Source organism: Fusarium oxysporum, chromosome V, assembly GCF_013085055.1.
Source record: "Fusarium oxysporum Fo47 chromosome V, complete sequence".
Lineage (NCBI taxonomy): Eukaryota > Fungi > Ascomycota > Sordariomycetes > Hypocreales > Nectriaceae > Fusarium > Fusarium oxysporum.
In genome coordinates, this window is record NC_072844.1 from 835,763 (window position 1) to 856,920 (window position 21,158).

The 21,158-nt window shown below is 46.6% G+C and overlaps 10 protein-coding genes across 10 annotated transcripts; 8 read left to right on the forward strand and 2 right to left on the reverse strand.

Moving 5' to 3' along the window:
- The first annotated feature begins 125 nt into the window (after positions 1 to 125).
- FOBCDRAFT_319143 (uncharacterized protein) lies at positions 126 to 852 on the forward strand. Its single transcript, XM_031183391.3, has 2 exons — positions 126 to 470; positions 518 to 852. Exons 1-2 carry the CDS (start codon positions 221 to 223, stop codon positions 805 to 807), a joined length of 540 nt encoding a protein of 179 aa, XP_031039033.2. The 5' UTR covers positions 126 to 220; the 3' UTR covers positions 808 to 852.
- A 781-nt stretch (positions 853 to 1,633) lies between these two features.
- On the forward strand, positions 1,634 to 2,719 carry FOBCDRAFT_201274 (uncharacterized protein; the record flags this gene model as incomplete). The annotated part of the gene is made up of 2 exons (XM_031183392.3): positions 1,634 to 1,921; positions 1,991 to 2,719. The coding sequence occupies 2 exons, from the start codon at positions 1,634 to 1,636 to the stop codon at positions 2,717 to 2,719; spliced, it is 1,017 nt and encodes a 338-aa protein (XP_031039034.3).
- Positions 2,720 to 3,311: 592 nt separating this feature from the next.
- Positions 3,312 to 4,455, forward strand: FOBCDRAFT_239698 (uncharacterized protein; the record flags this gene model as incomplete). The annotated part of the gene is made up of 5 exons (XM_054704520.2): positions 3,312 to 3,330; positions 3,365 to 3,510; positions 3,589 to 4,280; positions 4,311 to 4,357; positions 4,388 to 4,455. The coding sequence occupies 5 exons, from the start codon at positions 3,312 to 3,314 to the stop codon at positions 4,453 to 4,455; spliced, it is 972 nt and encodes a 323-aa protein (XP_054560495.2).
- A 1,623-nt stretch (positions 4,456 to 6,078) lies between these two features.
- On the forward strand, positions 6,079 to 6,954 carry FOBCDRAFT_319144 (carbonic anhydrase; the record flags this gene model as incomplete). The annotated part of the gene is made up of 4 exons (XM_031183393.2): positions 6,079 to 6,230; positions 6,283 to 6,374; positions 6,423 to 6,508; positions 6,633 to 6,954. The coding sequence occupies 4 exons, from the start codon at positions 6,079 to 6,081 to the stop codon at positions 6,885 to 6,887; spliced, it is 585 nt and encodes a 194-aa protein (XP_031039035.1). The 3' UTR covers positions 6,888 to 6,954.
- Positions 6,955 to 7,075: 121 nt separating this feature from the next.
- FOBCDRAFT_222567 (uncharacterized protein) lies at positions 7,076 to 8,159 on the forward strand. The gene has a single exon (XM_059609613.1). The coding sequence runs from the start codon at positions 7,487 to 7,489 to the stop codon at positions 7,868 to 7,870; it is 384 nt and encodes a 127-aa protein (XP_059467183.1). The 5' UTR covers positions 7,076 to 7,486; the 3' UTR covers positions 7,871 to 8,159.
- Positions 8,160 to 9,579: 1,420 nt separating this feature from the next.
- On the forward strand, positions 9,580 to 10,461 carry FOBCDRAFT_250209 (uncharacterized protein; the record flags this gene model as incomplete). Its single annotated transcript, XM_059610911.1, has 1 exon — positions 9,580 to 10,461. The coding sequence occupies exon 1, from the start codon at positions 9,595 to 9,597 to the stop codon at positions 10,459 to 10,461; it is 867 nt and encodes a 288-aa protein (XP_059467184.1). The 5' UTR covers positions 9,580 to 9,594.
- Positions 10,462 to 10,694: 233 nt separating this feature from the next.
- On the forward strand, positions 10,695 to 11,283 carry FOBCDRAFT_33368 (GTP cyclohydrolase 1 type 2/Nif3). Its single transcript, XM_031183396.3, has 2 exons — positions 10,695 to 11,029; positions 11,074 to 11,283. The coding sequence occupies exons 1-2, from the start codon at positions 10,746 to 10,748 to the stop codon at positions 11,126 to 11,128; spliced, it is 339 nt and encodes a 112-aa protein (XP_031039038.3). The 5' UTR covers positions 10,695 to 10,745; the 3' UTR covers positions 11,129 to 11,283.
- Positions 11,284 to 11,399: 116 nt separating this feature from the next.
- Positions 11,400 to 13,076, reverse strand: FOBCDRAFT_135871 (uncharacterized protein; the record flags this gene model as incomplete). The annotated part of the gene is made up of 4 exons (XM_059607942.1): positions 11,400 to 11,925; positions 11,983 to 12,454; positions 12,504 to 12,781; positions 12,835 to 13,076. 4 exons carry the CDS (start codon positions 13,074 to 13,076, stop codon positions 11,400 to 11,402), a joined length of 1,518 nt encoding a protein of 505 aa, XP_059464853.1.
- A 705-nt stretch (positions 13,077 to 13,781) lies between these two features.
- Positions 13,782 to 17,416, reverse strand: FOBCDRAFT_319147 (SNF2 family N-terminal domain-containing protein). Its single transcript, XM_059612027.1, has 10 exons — positions 17,127 to 17,416; positions 16,752 to 17,076; positions 16,075 to 16,691; positions 15,690 to 16,021; positions 15,606 to 15,639; positions 15,361 to 15,557; positions 14,403 to 15,303; positions 14,174 to 14,359; positions 13,974 to 14,124; positions 13,782 to 13,927 (listed from the first exon to the last, which is right to left on the reverse strand). Exons 1-10 carry the CDS (start codon positions 17,318 to 17,320, stop codon positions 13,859 to 13,861), a joined length of 3,006 nt encoding a protein of 1,001 aa, XP_059464854.1. The 5' UTR covers positions 17,321 to 17,416; the 3' UTR covers positions 13,782 to 13,858.
- A 473-nt stretch (positions 17,417 to 17,889) lies between these two features.
- On the forward strand, positions 17,890 to 21,137 carry FOBCDRAFT_250212 (uncharacterized protein; the record flags this gene model as incomplete). The annotated part of the gene is made up of 8 exons (XM_059610912.1): positions 17,890 to 18,216; positions 18,369 to 18,414; positions 18,536 to 18,580; positions 18,629 to 18,919; positions 18,974 to 19,609; positions 19,666 to 19,777; positions 19,823 to 20,101; positions 20,165 to 21,137. The coding sequence occupies 8 exons, from the start codon at positions 17,890 to 17,892 to the stop codon at positions 21,135 to 21,137; spliced, it is 2,709 nt and encodes a 902-aa protein (XP_059464855.1).
- Positions 21,138 to 21,158: the final 21 nt, after the last annotated feature.

Here is a 21,158-nt window from a genome sequence, read left to right on the forward strand (position 1 = left end):
CTACGAGACCCTCGCTCTTTTTGGATCTTTTCTTTTCCCGCGCACGTTGATCTGGTATCACGAAGCGACACGACTTTCATTTCGATAATTCCATTCTTACGGTCTTTTTTATTAATTCTTTAATTTTAATTCAGACAGTTCAGCTCTGGTAGCATTCACTTCGATTAAAAAAGCCTCGCGAGAATCTCTTTGGCTTCTCGTCTCGTATCCGATATATCGAATGCCTTCAATGAATATGGAAGATGCGGCCTTGGATCTACAGCTCTCACGAATCATTTCCGCCGTCGAACAGACCACGATATTCACAACCATTGTACCGAAGCCAACTGCCCAATCAGAGGGTACGACAACTGCAGATTCACCTGTTGTTACAGTTACACAGGAAAGCAACTCAGATAATGGCTCGTCTGGTCTGCCTGGAACCAAGATCTTTGGAGCACTTGAGATTATCATTGCTCTTGGTGTGCTAGGTATGGATCCTCAATCTCATTTACATGATTACGACTAACTGTAATAGCTGGTATATTGCTTCTCATCATGAGCATCATTCTATGTGACCGACGAAGAAAATCCAAGCGAAAGCGAGCAGCCGAGAGAGCTCAGAACAGAATGACAGATAAGAGTGAACCAATAGAAGGACACCAACAACCATCAGGAGCACGGTTGCCAGAGTCAATATGGCCCAGGATGGCGGACAAGAACCAAGCTGTTCATGATTACTGGCACAGTGAAACGTTACGGCAGAAACAAGGCTGGAATCAAGGACAACAAGCTGGCGTGCAACAGGGTCTACCTAGATATGGATAGCTTCGATAACCAATTTGACACGTGCACGGAGAAAAGTAGTAACAGAAAAGTAATTTGAAACTCTCGAGACTTGCGAGGGTGAGATGAATAAGGCTTGCCTATTTTCTGCTCTGTTATCTTACAGATCACTTGCTGGCGACCGACTGGAAGGCTACATTAAGTCTCTCTGCCCCCCAATGATGTAGGTACACGTGTAAATCAAATATTTATAAGCCTCCAATACGTAGCCCTATAGTTTCAGGATTCGTTGATGGATGCATCACTGCAATAGGTTGTTGGTCAGCCGGCTTGCTTTCAGCCCCACCGGCCAGTTTGTAGGTGACTGTCCAATCACTGTCACTTGGAAGTGTAGTATTTATTCAAATCTTATCAGTGCTCCTTTGCTGTAGGAAAGAACATGCCCTGTAAGCCCAACGTCCGTTTCTGGGGGCCGAGTTGTGGCCAGACACAGCGCGTATGAACAGTGTTAGCCCATAGAATGGCCAACAGCCGTCATCTTCCTCAAAACCAACGAATAACAAGCATAACCAAGAAGTCTTCCAGCTAGAAATCTCCAAAATGATAAGAGTTCTTGAAAGGGTTGCTTTAACTGCGGCCTGAAGGCCAAGTTGCGCCTGGCTGGCGCTTACAGCCCCTTCGTAAGGTCCTCTGGGCGCTATATGAAAAGGAGGAAGCTGACAAGGCAATTTTAAATCGCGTCTATTTAATCTTCAATTCTGGCGGATGGCTAGAACTCATTAAAGACAAGGCTAGCTAAATGATGACACTAACAGTCTTAAACATTATACCGCAATAGACTATCCCTCTCCTGAACCGTACCGTCAAGATGGATCCAGTAACTGGATTCATCAGTACAATCAGTCCAGGACCGCTCATGGGACTAATTTTGACACGTGGACTGCCAGTTATATCAAGCGTGATGGCAATGTTAGCTCAGCGAAAAGAAGGAAAGGCCGCAGCGCAAAAGGAGATGACGTACAAGGAAATACAGGAGGCCATACCCAAGCTTCTTGAGATTATTGAACAGAAAGACATTCGGCTCGTCACCAACACGTTCAACTCCACACCGGAATTCATTGCATACTTCCAAGCCGCCGCCATTGGCCCTGTGCCAGTTATTCTCTTGGATGTCGCGCAGTCTATCAAAAGAATCGGCACAAGCATTGATGCCATCAAAGACTAGCTCGCGATTTCAAACATAGCGAGGGTTCAAGGCTGGGCTGACGATGGCTTCGGGACATACGTTCACCGATTTGTTCGGAACGAAATGGCCCCGGCTGAGGGGCGTACAAAGGGAGAAAGTCACTTCTTCTATGTCTGGAACCCTGATAGCGATTGGTATCCAGACTTCGAAGGAAGGCAGAGAGAGGATCCTCTTGGTCCCAACTTCGGTGGCTATCATCACGACCTAGCCACGATTTGTGTCAGAATGAGAGCGGACAGACGAGCACTAATTGCAACCACTGAGGACAACAACAATGTCGTGTTTCATCTCATTATTCCGACTTACTATCCAATTGTGGTAGACACGCCTATCATCTTCGCTGCAGAGCTATTTCCGCTCACCATTATCGGAAGCCGACATCGAGGCACGGACCTCGTCTGGTTCAACCTCACCGGGCGGTCAAGATTTCCGAGCCCACAACTCGAATTCATTGGTGTATTGCCTTTGGAGAAGAATAATGTGAGTGCAGGCGCCGTTGTAACCTTTCTGGGTTGTTGGCTCGGCTGTGCAGCTTCTGGGATTGCAGCAGTCGCATTTCCCCCTTGCGCCCCTGCTGCAGACGCCGTTTTTGTCTCATGCTGGACCACCGGGATGGCATCAGGGATGGTGGACGCCGTAGCGCAAGAATATGGAAGGAGAGGGAGGAAAGAAGTGCAGGTTCTGGGAGATGCGCTTTTCCTGAATTAGATGGATCTTGAGTTGTCACCTTGTACTAGTTGCAAGCTTTTCTGCGTCTTGCCCCGACTCTTGTTACGTCTAATATTTGTTATTTGTATTGTAGTTTGGGGTTTAGTTACACTACTTATCATGAGACTTGGTCTATTTTTTTCTTCTTTGAGGTGAAGCAGTGAGTATAGAGTTAACAGTTTAGCTCCCATGTTTGCAGAGGAGGTTCTCAAGAACTAGTCTCCTAGGAAGTTGAACTCAATATGTGATTATGATTGAACGTAAGGTTCTGCACCTAGTTTATTCTCTACCTAATTCAGTATTACTAACAAAAACTAGCATAACAGTTGTGATGCTGGAAAGGAGTTTGATGAATTGGACGAGAAGATTCGGCAACTACCAAACTTCAACATCTTTTAACAGACACCAAGGCTTGGAGAATGCAGTTCATAACAGATTCTGGACCGATCACCATCAAAGTCAGTATTATATGCTGCGATGCAATAATCAGCATGTCCGATCAAATACATATGGTGCCATTAGTTGACCTGAGCCGAGCGAGTATCGAACAGAAGATCCTGATTAGAGAGAGAGGGAGTCCCGATGTTCTGGAATGGCTCTGAGATACTATAGTCTGCCCGGTGTTGGATAGAATTAGCTTTTCAGAGGCTCCGACAGGTGGCAACTGGCCGTACGTATGGTGGATACCGACTGGCCTCTTGAAATACTTCCCAATACACGCAGCTGGATGTCATCGGAAGAAGAAAAAAGAGACGACGCTGGATAGAGTTGTTTCATCGTATGCTTCGTCGGTCAAGGCTATGATATAAGCTCGAAAACGAACAACGCCGACACGAGAAACAAACAAAGCGGTGCTTGTGGCTATGGAGACTACACCAACGCTGTCACGCTTGGCGTTTACCAACCAGGAATTGGAAATCGTCAAAAGTGTTTGTTCGTTGATTGGGTTAGCCGTTGTTGAGCCCGAGCGACGAAAGGTCGCCCTCATCGACCAACTTCGCCAGTGGAAGTTATTCCATTCTGCAGGACACGGATGCACCGACCCCCAAGACCCTCTGAGGAGCTATTCGTGTCTCGAAGATGTCGTAACGAATCCGCTGAGGGTAGGTGGTCTATTGGACTTGAACCTAAAGGACCAGCCACTTTTCCTAGCTTATCTGTCAGCTTGTGGAACGGGCCGTTTTCAACAGGAGCGTTTCATGGATGAGAACGTTCATCTCATCAGCGCTCTTCAGCTCGTCGGCTTCCAATATGTAATAGATACTTTGCGGGATGTCAATGACAAGGTTTGCGTTGATGAAGCCAAGGCAGTGTATGAGGGTATCAAGGATTCTCAGACGACAGATCAACCTGTGCCCTGGGGGCTTCATGAGGCGAGCCGTCAGCTGAGGGACAACTGGCTGGAGAAAAGCGACCAAGAGGGACACCATAGATGGGAAAATGATGATATTCTCAACAACTTGGTTATAAAAGGGCCTGCGGTCTACGGTATTAGGTGGGAAAGGAGACGAGTTCGGAGTAGAGGAAGGGCTAAAGGCATGTCAATCTCGTTTGGGACGAGGTGAAGGAGAGTTGCGACCAAGGCTTTCAGAAGTGCACGGGTAAGCAAGAACATTATGTCCGGGGTCGAGACCAGAGGTCAGAGATGGTCTAGAGAGGCTTCCTGAGCTATCCTCCTAAGACATAAAGTCAACCCTTCACCAGCATGGGTTCCGTTTATTCACTATGGTATCTAGACGGCAGGTATCTTAGAGCTAACGGACTTCAAATCATTTTCATGTCCTGCATGTCGAAAACTAGACCAAGTGTGATATCAACTTTACCGCTCTATAGAATAAAATCAAATCTACCCTCTACAACCGACACCAAAAGCTTGTTTCGTGGAAAGCAGGGGTGGTTCGATAAGCGGTATTTAACAACCCACATTATAGAGCTGTCATTCTCGAATCTTTGCTGACCTGCCTAAATGGAGGGGAATAAGATGGTCGATCGGGTGATCTGAGACGACCCTGGTAAAAGCCGGATGCTTAATCGACAGTATGACAGGTCGAGTATCTTGGTCCGAGCACCTCAGATTTGATATCTGACCACTGCACAGGCTCGGAACCCGTCGGACTCAGCTTGCTACGCCTTTTGATGGTACAAGACTTTACCCTTCCCGAGTGAGCTGTTATCTAATAGCAGTGCTTCCTATCGACATGCCTTTTCGGGGTTAAATATTCGTCGTGCTAGCGACGAAACCAATAGTGTAGGCACTTTCAAGCCTCTCAACCCCTAGATGGATTTTACGGCATGGATCTTGAGGGAGAGTGGTGAGATGGACCAGGCTACACTTGTCTATGGCTTGCATAATCATCCCGTAAGATTCCTTGGCTACACCAGCTCACAACGGTGACGCTAATACGCGGGGTGCAGCTCATGTCCCGCGCCACAATTATTCTCGAATCTTCAACGTCCAGCTGCGAGACTTGTCGACAGCCATGTACAGCATGCGCATCTAGACCGCCGGGATTTCTGTATAGGACTTCAACCGGGCCGATGATAACCTCTCAGTCCCGCGGTGATAGTGTGCTAGTCGATAGCGAACGTCAAGCAGGCTCGTCATTTGCCAAAGGAGCATCATCTTCGGCTTTATTCAGTAGAAGTGAAAGAGGGGATATACACAACTAAAGGAAACAGAGTACCATTGAGACACCACTATAAAGAAAAAGCGTCTTGGCTATCACAGATATAGTGATACGGCCTTATGCCGGGATCTACGTTGTGACATAGTCATTTTACCCCAGATTTTCCCAACCACTAACAATCCGCCTAACAAAGCCAAGCATCATAGCCAGCAAACACACACCCTTGGCAAATTCACTAGTTGTGGTCTTTCCTTGGAACTCCGAAAGACTTTCTTTTTTCAGTCGTAGATCGAGGTCAAGTGAGCTATCGCCGAGCCATATGGTGCCATGGCATGCAATAGCCTACTTCTTAATGGCTGCCACCTTTTACATCCGGTCCCCCTCCCCCTGCTGGGTTTACCTGACAGCCAGGTAACATTTCTTTTTATGGCATGATCTGTCAACACCATGTGCAGAATCTCAGACAATATCACTCTGGAAAAAGTGTGTGTGCGGGGATTTATCTCGGGGTCGGAGGGCGCCGCCGTTTGGGGATGACGTTCCGGACGGGCCAGCTGGATTGGTCTTGTGAAACGGAGGGTTTTTTATATTGGTGCGGACTCGAGGATAAGAAGTCGTGCATGGAACGCAAGAATTGGCATTCTCTTGGCTCTTGGCTTTATTCTTTACTTAACAGACAAGACCCTCTTTGATAAACAAGCTTTTATATTTCCGTCCTCACAGCTTTTCTCAATGGCCTTCTTCAAGACCAAGATGCCTGCACTTGACACTTCACCCGTGTCCTCACCAGTCCTCTATCCCTCCGTCACGTCTGACTTTGAAGCTGCAAATCTCAAATATGCAGCAAAGTTTACCCAGTCCCACTTACCATCTCCGCCCCGTCGGTAAGTGATCTAATACCCGCGCCCTAGGATCAAGGGCCTAACATTTACCCAGAAAGGTAGCGGTGGTAGCGTGCATGGACAGCAGATTGGACGTTGAGAAAGTACTGGGTCTAGACCTTGGCGATGCCCATGTCATCCGAAATGGTACCTACTCCAATTTTCTTGTCTTACCTGCAAAGCTGACAGTTGCAGCTGGCGGTCGTGCTGTAGAAGCACTTCGATCAATCTTGATTTCTCAGCAGATGCTGGGCACGCGTGAGATTATTGTCATGCACCATGTAAGACCACATTATTCCATTTTATTCGATTTCATCCATTCCCACGGCAATATCATAAGGCCATATTTTTCAGCTGCCCCCCATGTAGATAGTGACCGGCCCGGCTGACACCCCACGCTTCTAGACCGGCTGCGGCATGCAGAGCTTCTCCGACACAGATTTCCGGTCCAAGATCAGACGAGAACTAAAGGAAGACGTGGACCACATGGCGTTTCTTCCGTTTTCTGATTTGCGGCAGAGTGTTATTGATGACGTTGCGTTTTTGCGCAAGAGTCCGTTGATTTTGGATGTACCTATTACTGGATATGTTTATGATGTCAAGACGGGTCGGATTGAGCAGGTTGACGAGAGGGCTGACTCTGAGTGCTCCAGCCCTTAGAGTTCTATTTGATATGTATTTATGGCACTGTAGGATATTGTTTTGGCGGCGGAAAAGGATAGCGAGCGAGCAATTGGAATTATTTAGTATTATGAGACGAAACCCAACCGACACGTGACCTGCCACGGATTGCCACTTTTATGGCCTTTTCGCTTGTTGGCTTCTCTCACGGCACATGTTTTCCTCCCCTTATTTCTTACAAGCTACTGATTATTTTCTTTACTATGGCTCTACCTATTGCTGATCTTAAAGAGCATCCTGCATGGATATATAACCCTTCTACTGATCTTCAAGAGTATCCTGATTGGATACATGACCCTGAATTACGGACGCCACGCTTCGATGGAGACCCTCGATGTCGTCGCAGCATTTTCATCCGCTTAGAGCAGGCGTTAACGCACGGCGGCCATAGACCCCACCAATGAGGGTTCGCCATCATACGTACTGCTTATGGCCCAGAATCAGATGAACAGTTCCAGCACTCCTTGACTCTTATTGGCCGTATAGCTCAAGTATGGTCTGACGATGAGATTGCTGGCTGTAAGACGCTGCTGGCATATCTGAAGGAGAATAACATAGAGCGGCTTGGCCGTGTCTCTATGGAAGTCGACACACGACCAAATCACGAATTTACACGCCGCTACCAGAATGATATTTTGCAAGATAAACAGCAGCTTGATGGCGCTTCAGTAGCTACAGTGCGTAGGTATTTTAATGACTGGATTGCATCCAACAATGGCACGTCAGTCGCTGGCGATGTACGCTTTACTACATGTAACATGCTGGACGCCGAGGCCCTGCTTCAACTTGTCGAGGCGCCTCAAGACCTCGGGCTTGACTCTAATTCGAGCGAATTCTTCAGGTCGCAGTATTGGGTGAAGATGGTGGACGCAAAATCTGGATATGAAGAGGCCTTTCGTGCTCTTCTCTATGCTGGGGATGGTCTCGCAGAATATTGGTTTCACAGAAATAGATCGCGATGATTGGTTGTCCACAGAAAGAACAGCGAGAACCCGGGAGTTCTGTATTATGGCTTTGCACCGTGTGAGTTGACTCCCCATGAGCAAGCAATGCAAGATGCGTTCAAGGCACATATGAAGCAGGGGACGGGTATTAGAGGCGATCAAAAAAAGAACTGATCTACAGTTGAGAAGATTCGCGATTCGTATGTAGTCATCATGGACCAAGATAGAGAAAAAGGACCTAACGTGTAGCTAGACTATCATGTTGTGTCCGACCAGTCATCTATAGGAAGTTATCAGAAGAAAGAAATTCATTGCCACGGCCGCCTTATGTACAGACAATGTTGAGTAGCCTTGGTAGGCTGCCCAATTCAACATTCGGAATTCGGTCTAAGTACATTCCGAGCCCAAGCATACGTAAAGTCTCTATAGCCGGCCCAATCAGTACCATGAGTTTCAAAATACTGATCTTATTGGTGACATTATGCGTGTATGCATCCAGAGATCCGGCATCGTTAGCCGCCGGAGATCCTTGTGCGGATCTCATAGATCACTATCACTGATTCATACCAGACTGTGGTCAATAACAGGCGAGAAGGAATGGATACTTTACAATTTTAAATGCTATGGATATTGTGGGAGATGTCTCTAAAGCCTCTGTCAGGTGAGTCTCTATGTAATGTTTATTTCGTTGAGGTGAGTTCCGAGCTCGCAAGTCTTCTTTCTTTCATCAAAGCGCTGGGAGAGGACAAAAAGGTCTACAAGATCCAGGAGCTGCCCAAAAGCCAAGATAGTAATGACTCTAACCCCGCACGACAGTCAACGTCGTTAATCGATGATGAGATCACTCGGGGACGGCGCTCAATCTATCAGAATAATCTCTACTCTCTCCATGTCGGTTTCAATGGACGAAAAGCGGCCAGGTCACGGTACAAACAACTTTTACCACAGAATTTCTCAAACGATCCGGTTCTTGAATCTCGAGCAAGAATGTGGTTATAACTTGAGTTGCGAGTTTCTGAGCTTCTCTACACTCCATAGCAGCCCATGTAACAGTCACCGGCCGAGATCTACTACTGCCGAATGGTTGCACGAAAAGATAATCACGATTCTCAAATCGATAGATACCTAGATCTCGTTTACCACATACGAAGTAGATAAAAGAATACTTTCTTACTATACGCGTAGCATCTTTTATATACTGAATTTCAATACTCCCATCAAAACCTTTTTGTTTCTTAGTCCTACAAATCTTCTCATTAATCCTGCCCTCTACATCTTGTCTTGATTTGGACTGCTTCTACCACAAGCTGCCGAGACATGGAAAATTATAAAGCCATTATTATTGATGGGATTCACTGATGACTGATAATCCGATTACTACAAAGTGCCGAAAAATGAATCATTTGACGTAACGTTGAGGTTCTCAAGTTTGTGGTATTCCTAAATAGGACTAGAGGTATCCACGTTACGTACGGTTCGTGTTAGTAACTCAGGGTGCAACAGGATTAGTGATTAAATTATGTGTAAAGGAAGAATTCCCACTGGTCAATGCTATTAGAAATAGGACATTCATTCTATTTTGATGGGTATTGAAGCGGGGAAATTTGGCACTGAGTTTCTGGGCGGAGATGGAGGCTCAAGAATCGGACAATTGCTCACCGAGATATATCAACCTGCACATGCCCCTCTCAGGTGTGCTCGGTCTGCTACGATAGTTTTTTCATCACCTTTGATTTATCATAATGCCTTCCAGAACAATCGACACGCCAAATGAGTGGTCCGACTCGGCGGATATCATCTCACGGTTCTTAGCCTTACAGCAGATTTACAGTGCCAAAGAACTAGACTCATATCTCCAGTCACTACAACACCTCAAAGAGCACGAATCAGATCCTGAGATTCGATCAACTGATGTAGTAGTTCTTTGCGCATCAGCGATCCTGACTATTCCTGAAGCCGTCTTTGAGTGGGCATACCAGCAGCAGAGTCAAAACGAGGAACAACAGAGAAACACAGTACTGGTATTATGTGGAGGCATCGGACCTTGTACATCATTCGTTTACGACGCTATCAGAGCGAGCAAGAAATACTGCATGATATTTGACACGATAAAAGGCAAGCCTGAAGGCGAGGTGTTGAAAGTCATGGCGGAACGCTTCTATAAACTCAAGATCGACCAAAGTGGAGGTCAAGACAAAGGCTTTCGGATTTTGGTGTCTGATCGCTCGAACAACTGTGGAGCAGATGCATCAGAGGCACAAAAGGTTTTAGAAGAGAACGGCATTCGATCTCCAAGATCTATGGTTCTTGTGCAGGATCCAGCTATGAGCAGCCGGACAATGTCTTCATTTGAAAAAGTCTACGAGAGCGATACGGTCCAGATTACTTGCTGGCCACGCCTGAAACAAACAAGAGCGCGTCAAGAAGAAAATCCCCGACCTGAGCAAGATTCCCGAAGAGAACTCTGGTCAATGAATCGCTTTCTGGATAGGATCATGGGAGAACACAGTGGAGTTATCAAAGCCAAGTCACCAATCGGCATTCCAAATGAGGTGGAAAATGCGTGGTCTGCTATAATGGACGAAAGCGGCGCGAAAGTGTTTTCGTAGATAATATCATAATTCTTATTCTATATTCGACGGTGATATTGGGTATGCTTAACGTTGACCGGCAGTGATTCCGGTTCTGACGTAAATATTCCATATCATATATCGCATCGGCGTTGTCCGAGATGCAGATATCAGATCAGGCTGCGAGATTATTTTCCATTTCGCAACGTCACATGATGCACATTATCTTCAACCCAACCCCACTGATTGGTCCCTCATCGAACATTCTCGAACCATCATCAGAAGCAACTTTTCTTCCCGGTCCCGGATCTTCTCGCAACACCATGGCATCACTACGCCGTTTCAGCCTCGTCTTCTACGTCCCACCCGCCAACGCCTCCGCATGCAAAGCCGCCATCTTCAAAGCCGGCGCGGGCCGTTATCCCGGCCCTGGCGGGTACACTGAGTGCGCGTGGCAGACGTCGGGGATTGGACAGTTTAGGCCGGGAGATGCGGCGAATCCGGCTATTGGGAAAGTTGGGGAGTTGGAGGAGACGCCGGAGGTTAAGGTTGAGACGTTGATTGTTGGGGAGGAGACGGTGCGGAACGCTGTTGCGGCGTTGAAAGAGTAAGTCTGGACATTTATCAGGAGGATAACGACTGATTTTGTAGAGCGCATCCATATGAAGAATGCCCATATCAGGTTTATCGAGTGGAGGACTTTTGATCCAGATAATTCATGGTTTGGTGGAGATTTCCTAGTAATAAATCGAATCTGCGGTGAGCGTGGGACCTACGAAACACAAGATTCAATCGTCCAAAGTGTTGGACAAAACAAATGAGGCGTGTTTTCATTCTAAGTATTCCATCTGGTCGTCCTCGCCATGGTATTCAGTATCGAGGAATTATTTCGGACTGAAGAAACCAAAATTAGGGTATTATCAAAACTAACTCTAACTATCGCCATTTTACGTGACTTCGACCCTCACATTCCAATATTATGCAACAAGAACCTTTGTCTGCGGTAAGAGAGTCGTCCATCTCTCTCCAGGCTTTCTACCCCACATCCTCTTCAACGCCTCAATACCCTTCAACAAATTTCCAAACCCACTTCTCGCATGATGTCTTCGCAAAATATTCTCAAAATATACCTTATGCTCTTCAAGCTGCGCATCCGACGCTGCCACAAATGTCGTCCAGATCAACATGTGCGCCACGGGGGAAGTTTCTGGAAATTGTTCGAGTGCTTCGATGAAGCGCTGCACGCGTGCTACCGAGTCGGGATTGGTGGGTATGGGATCAAGGTCGAAGAAGTTGGAGGTATGGTCGGAAAGGACTTGTTGGAGATAGATATCTCGAGCTTGATAGACGAGACTCGCGACTTGGGAGAAGAGTGGTGTGTGTTCTGGGTAGAGCTGGAGGCAGTGGTTGAGACAGCCGAAGAGTTGGTCGGTTCGAGCTTGGGAAGAGATCATCTGCAGACCTGTTTCTTCGCCAAGATGCGGAGCAGCATATACTCGTATCCTGCTCTTCTGTTAGAATGCTTGTCACTCTGTTTGGGGATAAGTTGTGTGTACTTACTTGTGAAGCTCACGCATGATAAAGCCAGCCAAGATGCCCGTACCAAGCCCCTCCTTCCCGCCGATAGCGTCCAGCGCTGACTCAAGCATTCGCAGGAGAACAGGAAAGTCTGAGCCTCCAGTGACGAGCACAGATGTCATTAGTAGCAAAAGGCTGATTAGCACAGAGTGCTGTGTTGATTGATTATTGCATATGAGCTCTTGGCGTTGTCGTAGACCTTGAAGCGTTCGACCCAGAAGTTGATATGGATCGGGAACGTAAGTGTCATATGTGTTGGTTCCGAAAGCAGAGTACTGCTTCTGGTTCTTCTTGCAATTATTATCGAGCTTATTGATGTGGAAGTGAAAGGCTGAGACGGTGAGGACGGCATCCATGACGAGCTCGTCTTGCTGAGCGAGCGGAAGAAGGAGGTGGCGCCAGTCGTTGTGAAAGCCGTCTATGGCTACCATCTCCGTTGATATGCATCGCGAGACTAACAGGTGTAAGTACCTAAAGGAAACAAGGGAAGGCCGGATACTTACAAGTCATGAAAAGATTCCTCTTCCACGCTGGCATGTTCTCTGGAACTCCTTGCATGAAAAGGGTCATGAAGACTTCGCGATCCTCAATTGCCTGAGAATTCGCTAACACGAGGTCATAGATCTCAGGGTCTGATGAGATGAACTCAATATCATCATCTTGCATTTCGTTATTGTCGTCATCATGAGTATCCGTGCTTCCTGGGTTTGTATCTGCGGCCGAACTTGATGCCGATGATGTTGATGCGTCCTTGTCAGCTGAAGAGACTTTCCATTCATTCCTGTGATGAAATCAGTATCCCAATTGAATACATGGAGATGATATTGCGCATACTCTTCATAAACCCTGTCGATAGTCTTGCCAGCCCACTTCCCTCTCGCGGCAACACCCTTGTTGAACCGATGTCGAATACCCAGGCCACTGCAACTCAGGCCTCTGGAAGTACACTTATTACAACTTGGTTCATTCCTATCACAATGAATACGTCGTTTAGAGCACTCATGACAACCTATCCCCACGTCAAAGCCCGTGCCAAGCAAAAATGAGGTTGTACTGACCCTTCGTCTTTGGTACATATGCACGTTTCTTTGGCGGCATTGCAGCCGTCGGATGGAGCCGAAGTGAGCTAAGCTGATCGACACTCGGCGCGCACGAAACTCGGTATCTTCAGGGGAGATAACAGCTGGTACCTGCGTGGCTGGGGAAGATTAAAGGGAAAATTCCTCTGCCTTTAGAATTTTGCAAGCATCATGTCAAAGAGGACCCGGGAATCTATGGCCGAGGTTGCGGGGAATCTGTTGGAGCTTTGGCTCCGCAAACGCTAGTCAAGGTTGGAGAAGAGGCTAAGCCAGAATAGGATGGTCAAATGAGAGCACTGCTCACCTCCAAAGTATGCTAGACTTACGTGCTTAAAATTCAGCTGCATGGTGTTGGTTGTTAAAATTTCACTGCAATTTTAACACACTCCGGAGCCTCTTAAGACTTGCCTTTGTATGGCAATGTTACTGATACATATATACGATCATGAAAAGTTCCCCTGATTTAGAGTGAAAAATATCTGGAAACCAAAAGTCAGAGATCCCTGTTACGATATCTTTCCATATCAGCCCCCATTACACCATACGAAGATTCCAAAAGCTCTTGCTACTTACAGTCGCGAGACCAATCTTGGTAATCTTGATCAATAGACTAACAAGATATATGATATGTTGAAGTGCTAGAATAATGATTAGAACGCGAAGATGTAGCGTAAGTGCCACTGTTTTCTTGGAATCTCTTGGGATAAATTCATGCTATCTGGGAGGTGGACCTCTTTCACAGAGTGGCCTCGCCCGTTACAAGACAGCATATACGTTATCTAGTAGATTTCTTCTTCAAAACCCAGGGCTGCAATTTGCTTCTTATACTCCTGTTGCTGCCGTATATCCTGTGCTATTTAGTTATGCCCCACATCTATCAATCGAACATCTTACCTCTTCCACTGTGTTTCTCGTAATATATCTTGTAACTCGAACCTCGCTTTCTTGCCCGAGGCGGATGGCTCGAGAAATCGCCTGGCTCTCGACGCTGGGATTCCATTGTAGTTCTGCGATGAAGATTCGATTTGCGCAAGTCAAGTTCAATCTGCGGTGGTATCAGTCTACCGATACAACTAAAAGGGCAAACAACGTACCCAAATGCTCCGGTTCCTGTTGTCATGATGAGAACAGGCGTCTCATCCTCATTCTCAAACTTGAGGAGCGTGGCTTGCCGTTGAGGCAGGGGGATGTTGCCGTCGAGTTGAAGGTATGGAATCTTAGCCTGCTCCAGGTGTCTTGATACTAAATACAGCGTTCGTGTCCAGCAAGAAAAGATTATACTGTTTGTTGTTAGCGGCAACCTGCGATTTGGGATTAGCATACCTTTTTGTGGTCCAAAGATCCTTCTGCACATCCTCAACCAGAGTCCGTATTTTGGTTGAAAAGCCTTGTTCATTGAAGTAGCTCTCGTGATCATCCCTTGAGGAAGTAGCCTTCCGCCGCTTTCTGGGTCTCTCGCCTGCTGCTATAGTTTGTTCGTCCCTAGGCACTGAAGGTTCTTTATACCATCTTATGCAGATGGGGCACCGTCGTTGAGTCTCGGGTAAGCACATACTTGACTCTTCAATGCACTTCGAACACAGAATATGTGAGCATTCATCGTCAAACATCCTCTTCGTCAAGTCACATCCCAGTACTGGCATTGGCTGCTCACACCCCACGCAGGATATTTCTCCATATTGACCAGCAGTCCCAACTATTGCCTCTCGTTCTTCCAGGAGACTTCTCCGGTGCCACGAGAAGAGTTTCTGATATGTCCCGTGGTTGCAGACAATTCGCAACTGAAGCCACATCTGGAACATGCCAAACTGGGAGCTCTTTTTGACTTCACCCATTCGATGCTCCATGTTGCGTAGAATGACAGCCTTTGTTTTGTCATATTGATCGCGCTCTTGTGGACTGAACTCTAAATGTCGGACAAACTGCCGTGTTTTGGGCAAGTTCAAGACCTCTCTAGTTCGGCGTAGACACAATGCTTCGAGGAGCATGACTAGGCGATCCCTTACGAGCTCAGGGTCTTCGAATGAGTTGTCGAATGGTGTTTCTATCCACTTCCTAAACTCGGATGCCTTATCGAATGGCTCGGCGCGAATGAAGCGGAACAGTGAGCCAATGTCAGTGAGCTTATTTTGGATGGGTGTCCCGGAAAGACACCACCGAGAGTTGGCGTGGAGATATTCGCATGCTTGGAAGAACTTTGTGGATGGGCGACGTATGATATGAGCTTCAAGCTTCCCGGTTAGATAGGTGTCTTGACAAGCGCTGCAGATGAGTAACTCACCTTCATCAAGGACTATTCGATACCAACCCAACTTATACAACGGTGAAGCCTTCCCTTTTCCTATCAGATATTCAGCAGTAAGCGTATGATATGTTGTTACCACGATATCCGAGTCCTCAATTACAGATAGCTCCTCAAGAGTCTTCGGCCTATTTTCACCATGGTACTTAACCACTCTGAGACCTCTTTGTAGGTGCCTATACAGTGTCAGAAATGTCCTCCGAGTGAGGTCTAGCGACACGTACTTCTTAACCTCATTCATCCACTCATCGACCAATACTGAGTCCTCTCAGTAGCTGAAGCATGACTGACAATGAGGAGAAACTCACAAGCTGCTGAGACTACAACGAGAGTAGAACGAGAGAATTTGAGAGATCTCCTGCTCTTGTGCTCCGCATTTCTCTCCCCCGCCCACTCTTGGCCATTGTCAAGAGTCTTCATGATCAAAGCGAGGATGGAAAGCGACTTTCCCATCCCCATGTCGTCAGCAAGAATACCGCCGCCCCTCTCTTCTGGCCGTATATCCTTACGTCTCTTGGTGATTCTGTGTCGGTATTGGAATTTTCCATTCTCATATTCGATCTCTTCCCAAAGTCTGTACTTTTCGTTGATATGCCCAGACTCTCTCTCGAGCATGAAACCCAGTGCTTCCTTCTGATGTCTATATTGTTATTAGCGCCACAGTCAACTGGTCGTTTAGTTTCGATAGGCCACCTTAAAAGCTGACGCGTCACCTTGTCACCACCTTCAACCATCTCAAGCTCACGGCTGTTCTCAACAGTCTTGTAAACCTCAACCACCATCTTCCGAAGTTGATCTTCCTTGCTCATTTTCTTAGGGACACCATCACTAGGAGCCGGTTGCGTATCTTGGACTTCGCCAGCTCCGGTATCTTGGATGCTAATGTTCAGGAAGTGCGGATTCTCGTAAGAAAAACCATGTCTTCCGTGGCTTGACCTTTGAAGCCACAGCTTTCCATTGGAGAGCCTTTTCCCAATATCCAACGCCTTTGATCGTAGACCATAGATGTTTATGTCGACTTTCACCCTAGCGTCCGCGGGTTTGTTTGCGCGATTTATGACCTCTCTCAGATCGTATCTTAAGGCCAGTGGTTGAATATTGACTGATGTCTCCCCCATTATGAGCAAGAGAGTCTGACCTGCCGCTGAAGGTAGATGACCGAAGTACTTCTCATCACCAGGGAAACAAAGCATGAGTTGCTTCTGGTACTCCTTTGATGTGAAGTATTGATAAGCTGAGACCTCTGCTGCCAGTCTTTCATCTATGGATGACATGTCATCAGGCACTAATTTCACTTCGATGTTGTGAAGCTAAGGCAAATGAGTATTAAGTCTTGATTGAGGAACATCATTGAAGGTGTATGTATTTACCATGCCGTAGTGAACTATGACGTCGTCATCTTCCGGTAATGTTATAGGTGTTGCATTTGACCGACTTGGCACAGAAAGCTCTGGTGTCATAGCTGACCCTTCTCGAGAGCTTTCGGTGGGCAATTGAAGGAATTGGAAGCTTTCGAGTGTAGTAGACATACCCAAGGGGACGTTTTGTTCTTCGTCGGGATGAGATGTCATTTGAATATTGTTCATGTCGAAGTCGATATCAAAATTCATCATTCCAAGTTGTGGATCAACGTCTAGAGCATTGTTTTGAGTATAGTGGTGTTCAGAGACACCATGTTCTGGAAATAAAGGATCACTGTTTTGAATCTTTAGTCATAGGTTGAATTGATACATAAAGCTACATACACTAGAGTCTTTGCGAAACTGGACTGGAGGTGGTTGTCAGCCTCAGTAACGTCTCCATTTAGAGCGCACCAAAAGGCTTGCGAGGTCTCATCAATCGATCCATTGATGGCGAGTCCTTGAGCACTAGGAGCATCGCCCATGTAAAGATCTTGGTCTTGCTCCACTCCCAGCCAGTCGCCCAGGGAGTGAGACATATCGTGCTTGTCGTCATCTACGGGATTGAGGAGATCCCGCACGTTAGATATACTGTCAATATTTCGAAGTATTCGACTGCGACGGAAACTATTTCATTGTGAACCACGCACTGTTGAAGTATGAGAACTTTGACGGTGAGTTCTTCTTGACACACGGACAATATGAAATGAGGCTGTGCAAGCCCTTATTCTAATGCAGGAGATCCCTAGAGTCGGTGACCCAACGTCGAATCAGAACCTCTTTTTTCAGCCAACTGCAGCTCGCTTGGCCAACAAGGCAGACCAATGTCATCACATCTGGTTCGCTCTGCGCTTGTGTTACCCAGTGATTGGATGGCAAGACTTGAAAATGAAACACCGCCATTAAAGGCTTTCAGCAAGGCGAATTTTGAGGCATTATTGGACTTCTGCAGTTCGGTTGCCTCTTTCTTCACACCGCCAGCTAGTCCTGGTGCTGCAAATCCCGCCTCGAGTCACTGACAGCTGCCCTGCCTTTCTCATTAATACAGTGGTTTATTGAGCCTCGATCTTACAGAGATCTATCCAGTGCCATTCAATTGCTCTTCACAATGAACCGGCTTTATGAATTGGCTGACGAATTCAGGAGATCCCTGAAAGCCCACCATGAAGAAGAATTCGAAAATACGACTATTGGAGATATGCGAAAGGAGATACATGATATTCAATTGTTGCGAGACAAAACCAACAACATGATGGATATGAATCGACTGCGGATGTTTCTTGGCGGTATGGAAGAACTCGAGAAAGTCCTCTTGCGCCTTGAGTTTCCTGGCACGACAGGTGTAATGTCAATCGTTTGGGGCTCCGTGAGGTTCTTACTCAGGGTAATCATTGGCCTCTGGTTCATGCACGGGACTCAGCTAAAGGCTTACAGAGTACGAACACTACTGATAGGGCTTTTGACGGGGTGCTCGATGTTTACGGACTTTTTGGAGCCCAGCTCCTGCCCTTGACTCAATTTGAGGAATTCTTCCAAAGGTTTCCGTTTGCCATAGAGTGCATAGTCAATATCTATCATGATATACAGCGATTCCATTCCATAGCATATAGGCTTTTCTCACTTACAACGAAGCGTAAGATATCCTTTGTAGAGACGAATCTCGCTCGGCTGACTTATCCAAGTATGGCAGCGTCTTCAGAGGCCTATCTGGGATGACGCAAGTCACTTATTTTCAAGACTATCCGATTCTCTAGGTTCACACGCTAAGTTTATCAAAGAACACAGTCCTTCTACACAAGGTGAGTTTCCAAGTCACAGTGATTCAACATAATGATCTAATTCCAAAGACTATGATGCCCTTCATGCGGCCTTCCAGCAGTACTCATATAACCTCAAATCAGACTGGAAGAACTTTGAGGCCGAGGAAAAGGCTCGGAGGCTTGGAAGAAAGTACGAAGTGTTTGAATGGATCACTTCTTCTCCGAAGATGCCAAGGTTACAAGATAAGTTCCGTGATATGGTGATCTGTCCTAAGAGCGGTCGTTGGCTTTTCCGAAACTACAGCGATATTTCGGAGTGGATGGGCGAGGAAGACCCTCCTCACTCAGCCATATGGTTGCACGGGAACGTCGGATATGGTGATTGTTACCTAAAAGCTTGACAGAAATATTTTACGATGCTAAAGATTCTAGGCAAAACGGTGCTTTCATCACTAATTGTCGATGAACTGAAGTCTTCCAAACTCCAGAATACGTTGCCCTCATTTCCAGAAGGCAGTAAGACATGTTACTTTTACTGCCAGGAAGACGATATCGAACTCAGAAATCATCTTGATATTCTCAAAGGTATACTCCTGCAGATGGTAGAGGCCGAGGATTATATGATCCCACTTTGCTACCAGGAAAAGGTCACAAGTGGAGGCTCCAACCTCATAGATGTGAAGCTGGCTCAGAAGCTCATCAAGGCTTTTATCGAGTTCTCTGTAAGACAATACATCGTGATAGACGGGGTGGACGAATGCGACGGGGCTGAAATCCAACAAACTGCCGAGTTCTTCAAGGACCTAGTGTCGACATATGATACGCAAATCAGATTGGGGCACTTGAGAGTCCTTTTCATCGGCCGAGAAACGTCTGATACCAAGAAGCATATACCTGGAGACGATTGCATCAGCATAGCACTTAGGCCCGAGGACAACCATGACGACATCAGAGTTTTTGTGCAGAAGAAACTTCCAGAATTCTCGAAGTCAAGTCACGGTATTGGTTTCAGTCTTTCTGAAGCTGATAAGTTGGATGTTGAGCGGATAATTTGCCATCAAAGTCAAGGTTTGTCCTAATTAACATCTTATTAGTGGAAGTTCCGGGCTGATATAAGCTTTTAGACTCATTTCTTTACGCATATCTAGCCGTTGAGTTCCTTTTACAGCAAGATACCAAAGGTGGCTTGCTAACCTTGCTTAGACAAGGGATACTACCAACCAAGCTTGGAAACATGTAGGTCCTCTGATACTAGCACTTGCCTTCAACTTACTTTTTTAGGTACGAAAGACTGCTCGACTCGGTCAAGAATAGTCTCATGATACTTCCAGGAGGTACTGAAAGATGGGAGAGATCAAAGCTACTTTTTGGCTGGCTCATATGTGCCAAGAGACCACTCAAATGGCACGAGATGCAAGCAATATTATGCTTCGACCCAGATAAACTCAGGATTGACTTTGAAAATGACATGCTACGACAAGATATGGAGAGATATCTCGGCTCCATCGTTCATGTCCTTGACGGAGGTCATATCCGACTTATTCATTCAACTGCACGCAGGTCAGTCTTAATTACAACAACAAGTGACAATATCAAGTAGCTAATGTTACCTGGGGCTTTAAGATATATCATAGAAAGCAAGCATATCAGTGAGAAGCAGGTTCAGTGCCAGCTGGCTACTATATGCCTGAGATACCTGACCCTCCCATGCTTCACCGGGGGATCCAACTACCTGGCTCGCCAAAGAAGCGTCGATGCGAAACTAGGCTGGTTTTCTTTTCAAGATTATGCGTGCTCTCAGTGGCTTTACCATGTCGATACTTTGATCAGGGAGTGCAGTGACGTCTTCACGACCGAGACTTTTCCAGACGTTGCATCGGACTTCGCTTCTGCTTTGAAGCATTTCGTCAATACTCATCGGGCGGGTCTAACTAGCCCCAGGCACGCTGATTTGGTTGAAAGCCACATGGTCACATTCATTGACTTGGAACTCTATCAAGACCTTCATTTGCTGTGGAATCATATATACACTCACCAGCGCGGTGATTACGCAACACGAAACACTGTTGCCCTTAGGCAAATCGAGAACGGACTAAAGGATAATAGAACGGAATTGGAAAGGTTCGTTCCGAGCCTTAGATCCGGTGACGAGGATACCGTCGGGGATTATTATGGCTCGAAACTCTTCAAGTGCAACCGTACACTCTGTCGTTTCTTCTACGTCGGCTATGTCAACAAGAGCGACCGAGATGATCATGGAAGACGACATGAGAGACCTTTCCAATGCCCTGTGTCTTGCAACGCTGCTCCTCTTGGTTTCGTGAGCAACAAAGATAGGGACCGACATATCAACATCTACCATCCGGAACTCAGCGAAGGACCACCCATATTTGAGACTTTAAGCCGCCGCCAGGTCTCTGGAGGGTTCGTTTGCCAGATCTGTAAAAAGACTTTCACTAGAAACATCAATCTCAAAAGCCATGAACGGAGTCACTTTGGGGACAGGCCTTTTGCTTGCACGACTTGTGGAAAGGCTTTTGCTAGGGTGAATGACTGCCGAAGGCATGAAAAGATACACGCAAGGAGAGGATATTGATTCAGAAGTGGAGATATATTG